The 14197-nt window shown below is 43.0% G+C and overlaps 2 protein-coding genes across 2 annotated transcripts; both read right to left on the reverse strand.

Annotated features, from left to right (window-relative positions):
* Positions 1 to 377: 377 nt before the first annotated feature.
* Positions 378 to 6973, reverse strand: actr8 (actin related protein 8). The gene is made up of 13 exons (XM_049017808.1): positions 6810 to 6973; positions 5362 to 5532; positions 4847 to 4957; positions 4659 to 4763; positions 4336 to 4509; positions 3996 to 4089; positions 3574 to 3706; positions 2900 to 3053; positions 1864 to 1959; positions 1551 to 1691; positions 1029 to 1296; positions 740 to 903; positions 378 to 661 (listed from the first exon to the last, which is right to left on the reverse strand). The coding sequence occupies exons 1-13, from the start codon at positions 6939 to 6941 to the stop codon at positions 518 to 520; spliced, it is 1887 nt and encodes a 628-aa protein (XP_048873765.1). The 5' UTR covers positions 6942 to 6973; the 3' UTR covers positions 378 to 517.
* Positions 6974 to 8203: 1230 nt separating this feature from the next.
* On the reverse strand, positions 8204 to 9599 carry selenok (selenoprotein K). Its single transcript, XM_049017825.1, has 4 exons — positions 9469 to 9599; positions 8752 to 8836; positions 8516 to 8593; positions 8204 to 8300 (listed from the first exon to the last, which is right to left on the reverse strand). Exons 1-4 carry the CDS (start codon positions 9500 to 9502, stop codon positions 8204 to 8206), a joined length of 294 nt encoding a protein of 97 aa, XP_048873782.1. The 5' UTR covers positions 9503 to 9599.
* Between the last annotated feature and the right edge of the window lie 4598 nt (positions 9600 to 14197).

The raw sequence follows: 14197 nt of genomic DNA on the forward strand, positions 1-14197 counted from the left end.
TTTGATAGAGATCTAACTTAACATTGTGGCAAAGTAGGTGACGTGGCGAGTTATGGTCTGGACGTGCGGCCGCTACATTCAGCTACATTTTTCTGTTGTCTCCTCCTCTTCAGGCCAGGTACATTTGTTTTTGCGATTACCACATCTTACGCATCCCACCATTTATTTAGCACGTAAATAGTAACTGTGCATTAAAATGAAAATATTTTCAAGTTCGTTCTCCACAGTGGCTATGTTAATTTAATTTAATTTAATTTAAAAATCACCAAAACACATTCTACATAAGTCTACATCTATGCTTTTAAAAGGGGGGGGGGGGGGCGCAATGGTTTTACTTGGTCACGTTCTCGGCTCATTTAAAAGCAGTTTTACACAGCTCACCATATGACCATCAACCTTTAATCCAGTTTGTATTTTACAAAACCAAACAATATCAAATACAGTGAGGCAACATATGCAATAGTAAAAGGGACAGTATATACAGTCTGTGAGGAATGCAGGTCGAATGACGAGGTCGTCACCAGACGAAGGCGGCCCGCTCCCTTAGCATGCGCACACCGAAACGCTGCCACTCCTGCTGGTAGATCCACATCTCCTGCGTGGTGTCCAGGCAGGCCAGGACCGCTCCTCCCTTCCAGGCAATCAGCCGTGGATCCATATCCTGCAAAAGGGGCACCGCGCGGGTCAGGGCACACGGACCGCGCTGCCTCCAGATGGCCACCCAGAAGCACAAGCGTACCTTGGGCCGCGTGATCACCTCCACGTTCTCCACCACCCTGCGGAAAGACGGAGGCATCTTGTTGAGGATGCGATGCTGGAGGAACTCCTGGGCCCCGGGGAACATTAAGCCACCGCCCACCACCAGGATGGAGCTGTACATTTTCCGCTTGGTCTCGTCGGATGCTGCGGGCAGGGAAAGCATGCAAGACAGCTAATCGCTTATGCGAATCATTCGTGTGGTAACAAGTCCCACAGTAAGTTCAGTATGACACATGGGAGGAAGGCATACGGGAAGCGTGCAGTCTTACTGCAGCAGTCGATGCTGTAGAGGATGGCTTTGTCGAGGCCCAGGGCTTTGCCTTCAAACTGCGTCATGGCACTCTTCCTGGACAGGAACGCAGACGGCGGCTCCTCTGCCTCGGCACCCCCCATAAGGCAGTCGCCCTGGGGATGGCCCAGCTCCGCATCCTGGACATGTGCCCCTCGCACGGGGGGATCCACTCCCTGGCTGCCGGACTCCCCGTCCAAACCAATGGATTTGGGAAGGGTCCTGCGCTCCGCTGTGCCTTTGGAAGACTTTGGGAAAGGTAGAGTGGAGGGAAAAGGCCACATGCATCGTAAATATCTTAAGTATAAAAAGCACTGTGTGAGAGCTTCATATTACATCCGGAGAGTACTACAGGCCACAGATGATGAAACAGCACAACTGGCACAACACTTAAAACGGTCAAAATAAATAAGTGATTCAATAATTTACTGGTGACTCTGCGCAGAATAAGCAGCTATCAGACAGCGCTGACCTACTGAGCTCTATACTCTGGGCTCTCTACCTGGTCCTGCTTGCTCTGCGTGCTCAGCAGGTAGTGCTCATCATGGGGGTCCTCCGGATCTCCCTGTGAGCGATGCTGCAGCGTCGTCATCTTCTGCCCCACGATCCCGAAGGTTGACGGGTAGAACAAGGCCATCGGTGCCTGTCGTAGACACCCAGAGCCACCGTTTATGAAATATCCATAAACCCTCAGTCGCAGCACAGATCAGAATGAGACTGTTACTCTACCACCAAAACTATTATAATTATTATTACTATTATTATGATGAATGTGGCACAGCTGCAGGTTCCACACAGTCAGCGATTCTCTGCACCTGTAGCTTTTCATCCCCCAGTCGGAGTTGGTATAGCAGAGTAGGCGAGTCTGGGAATCGGGTTCGAAACTCATGATCCTGGAGCCCGGATATGTCCTGGTGAAACGTGAAAACACATGGCTTAACTGGCTTCTCAGTCCTTAAGGGTACCTTCTGCACAAGCCGGTAAACAAAAGTGATAATACTAAGAATAATGCAATAGAAGTATCAGCACGCTTGGCATAAGAATGGCCAGGTCCACTAGTAACACCAGCTCTGGGGAGGACTGTGAACAGAGCTGCGTGACAAAGAGATGGGAGGAAGGAACCAGGATATAATCTGAGATATGGGTACAGACAAAAATGGGTAGGGACAAATACGCAGGAACCAAAGCCTGTTTTGTCAGAGATTAGGGCTACTACTGCAAGCATGTGGGCAAAGTGAGTGGTGGAGGAATGAATGTGCACACACGCAGCACGAATGAGCACGCATGCAGCACGAATGCGTACGCACGTAGCACGAATGCACATGCACGCAGCACGAATGCGTATGCACGTAGCACGAATGCGCACAATACGCAGCACGAATGCATACGCACGTAGCACGAATGCGCACAATATGCAGCATGAATGCGCACACACGCAGCACAAATGAGCACGCACGCAGCACGAATGCGCACAATACGCAACGCAAATGCGCACACACTCTAGGGCAACAACAATCAGGTGAGAAAGGAAAAGACGAAAAACCCTCACAGTCACCTGATTCACTCACAAGGATTCATGGAGTTAAAGGGTTTTATCTGTCACATGCAAGGTATACAGACTGTAACCAGCAGTGCAATGCAAGGTGGTCAACTCCACTACAATAAAATATCGAAACAGGGCAAAGAAAAATACAATAAATATAATAAGAAAAGTTATACTGCAAAAACATATAAACAAACAAAAACAAATAAACTAATTACAGCTGATGATGTCACACCCCTTGGTACTAACATAATGCTACACGCTACAGTACGCAGGCTTGAATTTTACTTTGGGTAGGGATATTGTACCTGGTCCAGGTGACAGAAGGTCTCTTTCAACTGCTGGAGAAGCATGCAATCCAACCGGTTGGACAGCAGACACTCTCTGTATGGAAAACTGACCCTCTGGAGCAGCCAGAAGAAGCAACGTGTCACGTCAGAGCCTCCGTACGCCACACAGAGCCTGGGAGGGGGCATAGCGGGAGACACCAGCATGGCGGTACACTTCTGATGAATGACAGCGGATTCAGCCTTATCACCAACACATGCCTGTAATACTATATGGCTGTAGTAAGATTGACTTTACTGATCACAGGGGGAAATTCTGCTGCAAGCAAGAACGTAGCGCGCAGATAAATGTGGACATACAAAACAAAGCGCAAAGGCAGTACACAAAGTGCAAACAAATTAAAAAGTACACAAACAGAATGTCCTGCAAATAGAATATCGTATTATTATAGACGTAAATACTTACATGTAACAATAATAAATTATGGTAATCTTAATTTTAAATTGGTATACGTGTTCAGACGTTACAGTTATACATTAATGACTAAAACCTTTTCAATAATTAATTTCTTAGCTCCAGCATTAGCTGCATCAGGTTCAGACTCCAGCATCCTCCCTTCTCCTAAACCCAGATTAGCTATAACTGTCTGTTTGCCTCTGGTGTCCATCTGTGAGATGGGAGTGCACTGCTGCACCTGGAATTGCGATGGGACACGCCATCCTCCACGCAGCACAGGCTGGTCTTCTGGTCGCCCACATCCACCACGCAGGCGCTGCTCAGCCCACTGCCAAACGTCGCGCACACAGACTCCTGATGGACCACTATTGCTGAAAGGATGAAAAGAAAAGAGCACCGTCACCACCCAAATGCAACCCATCCCACGCTAAGACACCGATTTCCATACTTACGCAGCAAAATTAAATCAATGGCAATCAAAGTTAATATTAGATGCCAGAAAATTTTCCAAACAAGTGCATACACTGACCTCTATTGGACAACATCGGCACTACACCGCACAAATCAAAATACAGACGTACTGAGGCGCTTTATTCTCAAAGAAAAAAAACCCAGAAGGGAGTGACAGACAGGATGTAATAATCCAACTGGAGCCAGTACCTGAGAAGCCCATATTCACCAGAAGCATGTTTACCAGTTCCTTCATATGCTGCCGGTTGTAGATATCAGGGACTAGAAGGATGCATCTGTAATACTGAGGGGCGAGAACACAACTGGAGATGCACTGACCAGCCAGGACAATCGGCATGTTCAGAACAAAGTTTATAATTATACATAAAACTGAGACACATTCAAGCATCTTATTAAACAGTAACTGGAGATGTTCAGTAGAGTTCAATGGAGCTTTAGGACCATGCATGGTTCATGAGGACGGATCCCACAACATCCCAAAGCAGAGACGGAGCTCCCCCGCCCGCCCCCCCCCCGCAGGGCACAGTACCTTGAGGTCTTTGAGAGGGATTTCAAGGAACTTCTGTATGGTGTGAGACCATATTGCCTCCAGGTCAGCCAGAACTGCAGTGAGGGAGCCGCCAGGTCCGCTGTGTACGTTCAGCTGGGCCCTGCACACCGGCCAGTGGATGCTATAGCTGTCTGCCGGGTTCACATACAAAGCCTGTTAATGAGGTAAGGAGGAAAAAAGAAGACAATTAAATACTCATCAACGCTCTCTACAGGCAAAGGTACATGAAACCAGACTGATCGCAGGATATTTGCACTTTAATATTTTGTTTAAACATGGAATTATTTTGGTTCTGTCCTCACCACTTCGCCGACGAGAAACTCCGGCTGGTTTGATGTGTTAGTCCACTTCACTCTGGAGCTGGATTCCAGGACAGCTGGGCGTACCTGTCTGTTGTAGGACCTTGCCTGGGGTAAATAAAGTGGTTTAATTTTTTAAGGAAACAGGTCTTTTAAATAAAGAGAAGAAAAAGGACAAAATGAAGACCCACCTGTTCTGCCGACACTGGGGTTCTTCTAACTCCGTTAGACATCTTCTTGGACCAAATGGCCTGGTCGACCATCTTAAGACCATTTTGTCTCTGTTCAATACTTTCTGGTCTCTGCAAATGAACACAAAGTGGAATATTTAAGAAGTACTGCAGCCTAGATTCAACTGCGCTAATCATTGACCTGCATGTTTTGCTTTGTTTGTTTCTTTATTTGTTTAACAGGGAAGGAGCTCACTAATCAACGGACAGAGACTCAAAATTAGCTAGTTAGCTCTACAGGCTGATTTTCATCTGTTGCCCCTCACCATTTTTTAAAAACTTAAAATCACGATAAAATAGTTTATCATAAATATCACGCACAAATAATATACATACAAATACCGAAACTGTTCAAATAAACACATAAAGAAACGGAGCGATAAAGAGCATACAAAACGGTGTCACTGTCTCCACTGCATCTATGCAAAGCTGTGACTTACTGTTCAGTAAACTGCAAGCTGGGGTCGGCCACTTACATTCAGTCCGTCTCGCAAGAGCCAAGGGTCTTCATAGCGGGGCTGAGCGGGCTGCTTCAGTCGTCGGGCGATCACGTGTGGGACAACAGCAGGAAACGTGTCTGTAGCCCGGCCAATGCGGAGGGTTTTAGAGCCGGGATTTATCACCACGATGAAATTACTCTGGATTTGCTGCAGATATACATAAATGCAATGAGTACACAGTAATCTTACTCTGTTAACTAGAAAAGCCAGTCAGAATCATTCATGGTTCACTTCTGATACATGCCCCTTGATTAATAAACTTAGTTATATATTTACATATGCAATTAAAAGTGCTATATATTTCTTATACATATTTCATATTTTATGTTGTATCATTTCATAATGTGTGGAACAATAAATCACTGATGCCTGCCTCGTATATCATGCCCGTCTTGCTTGTTGCTGTTAGTGGATCACCGTGGGGTCGTAACGTAAGAGTAACGTAATTTCAATCCTCTGTGTGTCCTGTACATATGGCAGAACTCATAATAAAGACCTTTGACTTGACTTTTTTTAATTACTTAATGGATCAGCGCAGTGATTGGGATAACTTGCTGAGCGATGAGCATATTTAATCTGGGCTGCAGCAAAGGATCCCGTGTTGTAGGGGATTCCAAACTGATTGTTCTTCTGGTTGTTACATCATCATTTTAAGCTGAAGGTAGGGTTGCCATCCTCCCCAATACGGCGCTGGGTGCAATGCCTATTAATAACGGAAAACTCTGTGGACTTAAATGGCTACTAAGACTAGATCTTGATAACTAGCCAAGTATTATGGCTTTGTTTGTGATGCGAATATTTTCTGCCATGTTTAAGTTCTGCATCACGACGTCTGACTGATCCAAAAGGCAGGTATTTGGGTACCGAAGAGAATTATTGACATGGCCTGATATCACTTGACATTACGTTAAAGGCGTGTGTTTTGTTTCAGCATTGGTAACGACCAAATCAGCCCCGAACCGTCCGTCCCCCCCCCCCCCCCCCCCACACACACACACACACACACACACACACACACACACACACACACACACACACACAACAATATTGCTAGGGACAAGTCACGCCCCTGACGTACATTTCGCAGTTTAGTCCAAATATCTTTCATTGTTGGGTTTCCTTATTGGACAAGATAACTAGGCGAATTACTTTTAATTTTAAAATAGTTAGTGGCGTGAAATAAGGGTTAAATGACAAGAGTATAATGCAAACGCCACTTAACGACACAACTAAAATCACTTAAAAGCCGCGTCCTTCAGGCTTCACGATCGTGTCTCGCAGTCGTGTGCAGTAGTGTTAGACAATGACAAGATTAGCTAAAGCTAGTGTAACTAGAGCTAAACGTGCTTCAGAGTCCCAGCTGATACCGGGCTTGCCGGTGACATTCCGGGCTCTTACTGTACACCACTAAGTAATAACCATACCTCCTGAACCGGTTCCGGGATTACGGGGGGGACGATTGGCCTTTTCACACCGCGCTGCTCCTTCTCCTTTTCCTTCTCACGCTCCTTTTCTTTCTCTTTTCCATTCTCTTGCTCTCTTTCGGCTTGTGTCATGCCGCTGCTTGACTTGTATCACAAACGAATGCCGCACTAGGTAGATGCACTGCTGTACGCCGTCGTTCTTTACAGGTCTAATGCTGCCACCTAGCGTAGCGGATGACCGACTTGGCCGGGGCAGTGATGTACGAAGCGCATTTTTTAATAGAGAAGCGGCTCACAGCGACCGTTCTTCATGGCATAAGGTTGACTATTGAACATGAGATATATACAAATATGCATTGCTGTAATCAGCTGCATCTTGGTGACAGACAGATTGTGTAAATAGTGTGTATTTGTGTGCGCATGTGTAATACATAAACACACAACTTAGAATTTGAATATGCAATTACTCAAAGCATAATTCTCAAATTGTACCCAGAATTCAGCATCCGACGAATTTACCTCTTCCCAAAATCCCTTTTCATGAAAATCCTTCCAAATTGCTAATTCATCCATAGCTTTGCCCAAAGAATAATAAGTGACTTTCCTGTTTGAAAAAAATTATTTACCAACTCACAGCCCACTGCAAAAATAATTTCACATTTGCGACACCTTTTAACACATGCATGCATACAACAATGGCACAGGATTTTTAATTTTGAAGGAAACAAGCAACACCGGAATCAGTCATAAAATACAAAGTCATCCGTCAATTAAATTTCAAGCTAATACAGAAGGTAGAAAAACACAACACAGTTCATAAATATCCAGAGTTCTCTTTCTGTTAAACCATTTTATTTCCTTATCGCACAACATGCCTACATAACCAACTTTAAGCCATAAAACCCCCTATATTCTTCATAAGCAGTCTATACATTTCACTGGATACAAATTACAGATGTCAGAACAGAACAATTAAGAAGGAACAAAAAACAAAGACAAGCAGCTTATCGGCTGCCCTGGCCCCTTTCAGAAGGAATTCCCAGTGCAGCGTCACGAGTCTGCAGATCTGCAGAAGCTACTGGAGGAGGAGGATGCGAGTGCCCCACCACTGACCAGGCTATGGCCCTTTACAGAGCCCCCCCACTAAAACCCAAGTGGCACTTTGCATCCACTGCCCGCACATGAAGTGCAGGCGTTTACCTGGGAAAAAAAGGGGAGAGGGATTCATCAACAGTTAGCATACCAGTGAAATTCAATGTTAAAAACGTTCACAGAAGCATGCAGTGTAACAACAAAGTGTGAGCCTCAGCCTTCACTCATTTACTGCAGTGTCTGCAAGAATTAGGAAAAGACAAGGTATATCACATCTACACCACAGAAGCAGAAAGTCCCACTCACCTTCCTCATCCTCCTCCCCCCATTGGTGGGGCACTAGGCCCGCCCCCATAGCTTATCCTTCCCATTCGCCGTGGCCCGGGGAATCTTGGGGGACTAAAAGAAAAGAAGTTTCTCAACACCCATTTAATCATGTATTGAGAGCTGTAAAGATCTACTTCAGAAAAAAATATAGAGCTGAATATTCATCTCCAGCATTGTCCTTCTCAGGGATGGATGTCAATGTTCTTAGATAATATTACCAGGTGTCAGATTAAAATGATACTAATAATTAAATGTTTCATTAAGTCAGTTGTGCAGCCGTTGCGTACCCTCTGCCATCATCAAATCTTGAGTAAGACCCGGAGCTCCTATTCTTTGACAGGTGAGGCTGAAAGATTGTTTGGAAGCTGTAAAGCAAGAATGGGAAATAATTGTTGTTAAAACAGTTTACTACCCCAAAGATGTATACAACAGTGGCGCGTATCTGTTCGCATAAACTACATAAAATGCCAATAAAGTCAACATAAAATAAGTTTAAAAGAAAAATTGACACTCAAGCACTTACAACAATCCGATGAACTCCACAGCACCCCAGATGAGGTCGGTCCAAAAAGATAACCTGAAACGGGACCTGCTATCCAAAACCTGGCCTGGTGCGGAAAACAAGACGTTGAAGAGATACAGACTGGCACAAAAATATCTAAACCGGCAAGTATGCGGACAAAATAAGACACCTCTTTCAGTGAGCTACCAACAAGGCACCATTATTCTTCAGTATCCATCATTCATACAGTTTCAAACTCGCCAGTTTTGGAGCAAACAAAGTAATTTTCTATGAAAATACTTTAATTGCTGTTCGCTTACATGTTACACTGGCTGGAACTTAAACTTGACTGGCAGCATTACCTACTTATGTCTAGTAGATTGTCATTTCCAATACAGATTTAACTACTTTTTCCTTCAAAATGAGGTGGTACGTTTGCTACATTCGAAACCTAACAAGAAACGTGATCTCGAAATATCTGCCTTACTAAAAGATCATAGGCCAAAATATACCGACCAAATCATATAAATCATTAAGTTACTAAGTAAATACAGTCATTCGGAAAATAAAATGCGTAGTACAGATGTATACGCAAACCTTAACGATCACATACTGGATGAGGCTACAAATTTAATTCGTCGATTAACAAAATGAGCGACATTACACAGTATTAATATATAAATGCTAGTATTACTGACTTGAAAAGCTCCACACAAATTCATTTATATTTTTACTTACCATTAGACACGTACACCATTTTTGTGTTTTGCATGTACTGCCCCAGCCTCTCACTTCCGAATGAATCGTCATTACGCAAAAGACGTTTTGCGTAACGTACGTCATGACGTTATATTGCGCGGAGCGGGTGTGGCTGCTGCCGGCGTGTATCATCAAAAATGTCTAACCGCTGTGGACCGGCGGCCTGAGAGACATGCGTTCACATTGCGATTGGCTGAAGAAAACAAAAACTGCTCGGTTGATCACGAAATATCAAGTTCTATCTTGGCTTAGCTATATTAATAAGTTAATTTTGTTCATTTGACCTCGGTTTAACAGCGTCGGAGTTACGTCTGACAGAACACAAATAAAACTTTAAAATGACAAAATTAGCTATAACGAAAAATAGGAACGATATCAAAAGAGACAGTTGGCTAACTTAAGCTTGTTTCTCAGTGTAATGCTATATGTCAATCGAAATTTCGTACACGTTCCTCACCTAGATTATCTTGTGAAGAAATCTTTTTCGTTCTCTGCCAATAGAGACGACTGACTATTTGTTTTGTAATTGCATGATTGTCCATAAGTTTTGGTTGAATTTATTTGACTGGCTGGGAGAGAATTGTTTGAATGTGGAATTTCCTTTTCTCAAGGTTATTCAACGTGGTAATGTATTACAAGACAAAGCATTGAGTTTTGGTTAATAACGGTATTATTATGGTAAAGTTTTTCGTACATAAATGTAAAATTACAAAACAGTCCTCAAATATTAATGCTTTTCGTAATGGTTTAACTTTTATATATAGCACATAAAATGTTTAGAAAAAAGTAAGATAACCTCTGCTCAGAATTCATTAACCCTTTTATCAGACTATAATTTACATTAGCCCATCGGTTACCCTTGTTTGTTTGTCAGCTCCTCTTTTAACACTTTTATTCACACAATCTCAAAAGTGGTAGGGCACTCTACAAAAATTTGTTCTGGGTATGACGTTGAACTGTGCACTCATCCCTTCTCTATCTGACTCCCAAAGGCTTCCTCTGCTGACCTATAAGCTGCCCTGCTGCATGCCAATATTATGAGGCTTATCTGGTTAATTTGATTAGACATTTCTTTATTATTTAAAACCCCGTGATTTAATATTCTATGAAAATTTAAGCTAACGTCTAGTGTTGGGGGTTTGATTCCCACTTCTTTTGTGCTTAGAATGAGCTTTTTCTCCCTGTGTTATGTGGGTTTTCTCTAGGTTTTCGCTACTCCAGTTTCTTTCTGTGTTCCCAGGATATGGAGTCAGGCTCCATGCTGCCTGTAGTGTGTGAGTGTATGAGCCCTGTGATGAACTGGCATCCCATCCAAGGTGTACCAGTGCTTTGTGCTCTATGCTACTTGGGATAGGAGCCAGGCTCCACATGATTCTGGGCAGGATAAGCATCTGGGAGATGGATGTAGGATTATGAAAGAAAATCCAGCAAGTGTGATCATAAATGTTCCTGGTTTGTATGTGTTATGTACAGTAATATATAAAACACCCCTGCCATTTCTCAAATAGTCATATGGGTTGAGATGTTTGAAGCTTGCAGGCAATCATTACGCGATTACAGGTCCATAATGGCGGCTTCCTCTGCAAGAACACTTCGTGTGCATGTGCCTGTGTGTGCATGAACCTGCGTGTGTATGTGCCTGTGTGTGCATGAACCTGCCTGTGCATTTGCCTGCATGTGCATGTGCTTGCGTGTACATGTACATGTGTGTGCATGTGCCTATATGTGCATGTGCCTGCATGTGCCTATATGTGCATGTGCCTGCGTGTGCATGTGCGCATACATTCAGGTGGTGTGTTCACATCCTTCGCTGACACTGTTAATGCCACCTAAGTGGTTGCAAATGGCTTAAAAATAAATGTGTTACTTTTGCACTTTGTGAGAGTGAGAGGCTCTCACGAGCTGCTCAGAGACCCTCCAGAGATCCTTTCATCCATAATGGCACTTTGATCAGACTTCTGAGGCCTTATGGGCTGCCCATGGCCGGGAGCTCATGCACTGCAGTAGTTGGCATCTGCCCCCCTCCCCTACACATTCATTCACATGGGGGGCCTAGGTCTGACACGATGCACTAGCAAACCAGCTAGCATGTGAAATGTTAGGAAATTACATTAAGTGGTGCACAGGTAATAGCATTAGATATGACTTTACGTGGGTTGGGATGAAAATTAAAATCCAGCCATGGGCATAAATTGAGGGGGGGGGAGTTTGTAACGCCCCCCAATAATCAGAGCAGGCCAATACAACCCCCAAACAATCATAAAACCCCCCAATGTTCAGTCCAAAGTTTGCCCTTGCATCCAGCCATCACTACTAAAGCAGTTAAATTTCACTTAATCATGATGATACTTCATGACTACATGACTAGCAAATCATTTTGTCTTTTTAGAATGAGAGTAGAATCTCCAAAGAATAAGTTATCCCCACTAAGACCTATAGATGTTTGCAGGAACTCTTGCAAATTGCATTTAAAAATGAATATCATGCCCTTTGGATGTCCTTGTAGCTGTTGTGGTCATGGCTCAAAGTTTATGGAAATGTATTTTGATGTTTATATTTTGTTCGTCTCAAGCTTACTTTTAATCTTTCTGAGTGCTTAGATGTCTTCATATTTTTGAGCGCTTGGATTAAGACTGAATATATCAAATTTAATTTAGCTAAAAAAAAAACAAGCTGTTTTTGATCCATGACAGTGGGAGAGTCATATTAATCTTGAATTGAATTTGAATACTCTGACTTCAGGCTCTTGAATCATCACGGATTCGTAACTGAAATTAGTCACATTGAACCCACCCACATGCTCCTTTGTTATATAACTAAATTTAAACCTTTACTCACCATCAACCCTGGATCGAGTGTTTTTATGTTTATATATTTAGGTTTTCCTATTTCCACATTACTTACAGCTTGTATACAACTCTGGAATGTATAAAACAGCCAAGAGAACATATTATTTGGATTGTTTGCGGCTGTGCCCTACGCTTAACCTTTTTCTCCAAGTTCTTTCTTTAGTGTTTTCGTGTGTACATGCTGAACTCTAAAACTAGCTTAAAACATTTTCACATTGTTTGCACATACTTTTCATCCAAAGCACTATGTTTAAGTTGCTTGATTTTTAACATGCCCAAATGCAGATGGATGTATTTACTGAAGCAGTAAAACTTAGCTATCCCGCTCCGGGATACAATAGCAGGACTATCTCAGATGGAGCCCGAGTTCCATTTGACCACAACCCCAAAAGCTGTCCTCAGTTGTTCATCTCCCCGAGGTGTCCAGATCAAAGTGGAAGCCACATGATCGATCTCCTTTTCAATTTAAATTATTTTTATGACAATGGGATTTATTTTCTTATACCACGATTGCAGTTCACGTTGGCTCAGTAATGTAGTCTTACAATGGGTTGATTACACTAAATATTATTTATTAGACTAAATAACAATGACATCCCATAATGACATAAATGTTCCTGTTTCTGAGATATGATGAAGTTGGACGGAGTCTGTATTTTACTGTGCACTCATCCCTTCTACATTTTTTAAAGGTGTTCTATTATTAAGAGCTTTTGAATGGGTGCATTATGTCAGCCACGTAATATCTGAACTATAATTTGTAAAATAAATAAAAGGCATAATGGCAGAAGATAGGAGAGCTACCCTGCCTGATTTCAGTAAAATCCACAAGATGTCAGTAGTGAGCCGAAGTCTGCGTGGTGCTTGGGGTTCTAACCGCTTACTGTCTGATTCATTAGCCTTGAGGAAACTCCTTGTTTTAATCCACCAATATCGATTCTGCCTGTTAACAGTTATTTTTCACTGCTATCGTTTTTGGACATCAAATGCATAGAAAAATGACGTATGAGGTTCGCTTTATCTGAATGACTTGTAATTACTTGTTTTGGCTTCCTGTCAGTTTTTTTTTATGAAAAAATGTGATCTGAGTAAATCATTGCATCTCTGACTCCAGCTGACAAAAATTTTTCATGGGGGTTGATATGGTGTTCAACTGAGGCGTGGGGCTTTTCATTTTGCCCATCATCGCTGACTGAGAATCAGAAGTTTCCTTAGTCGCTTGTTGAAACTCATTACACCTACGGTAGAAACTGCATGAAGAACCTCAGTTTATTTTGTGATTATTATGATTTTTTTTTTCTACCAAGACATAAACACACGCATGTGAGAGTTTCACACCATTTGTTCCTGACGGACAATTTTTATGTATATATCCTATGCTGTTAGTCCTATTTGAATTGTGAAATTTTCATGCTGAGTTGTGAGGTTGTGAGCAGGTCCTGGCATCAGACCATCTCCTTCTCCAGCTCTCTGTGCCATGTGAGGATGGCTTCCAAGCTATCGCTCCACTAGAGCCTTGCTGCACTCGCGCTGACAGCCACGACCCCCCTGATTGACTGCAGCTCGTTATGCTTTTACTCAAAGGATGCTTTCGCAGATTTCATTAAGCTTTGTTCCAACCTAACTGCTCCAGAGCCGCAGTGCCGTCACCCCGCTCGGCGCTCACACGCACACAACTCAAATTGGAATTAAAAAAATGTCAGTATGGAAAATTTTATGATGGACTCTAGAACTGAAACATCTGATTATTTAGAGTTATGGTAACCGATACCCATCTGCTATATGTAAGCTGGCTTCATTTGGGATGTTTTATACCACGTGTACTTTTTGCAGTAGAGGTCCGTTCTGAATTGTCTGTT

This window comes from Brienomyrus brachyistius, chromosome 6 (assembly GCF_023856365.1).
Source record: "Brienomyrus brachyistius isolate T26 chromosome 6, BBRACH_0.4, whole genome shotgun sequence".
NCBI lineage: Eukaryota > Metazoa > Chordata > Actinopteri > Osteoglossiformes > Mormyridae > Brienomyrus > Brienomyrus brachyistius.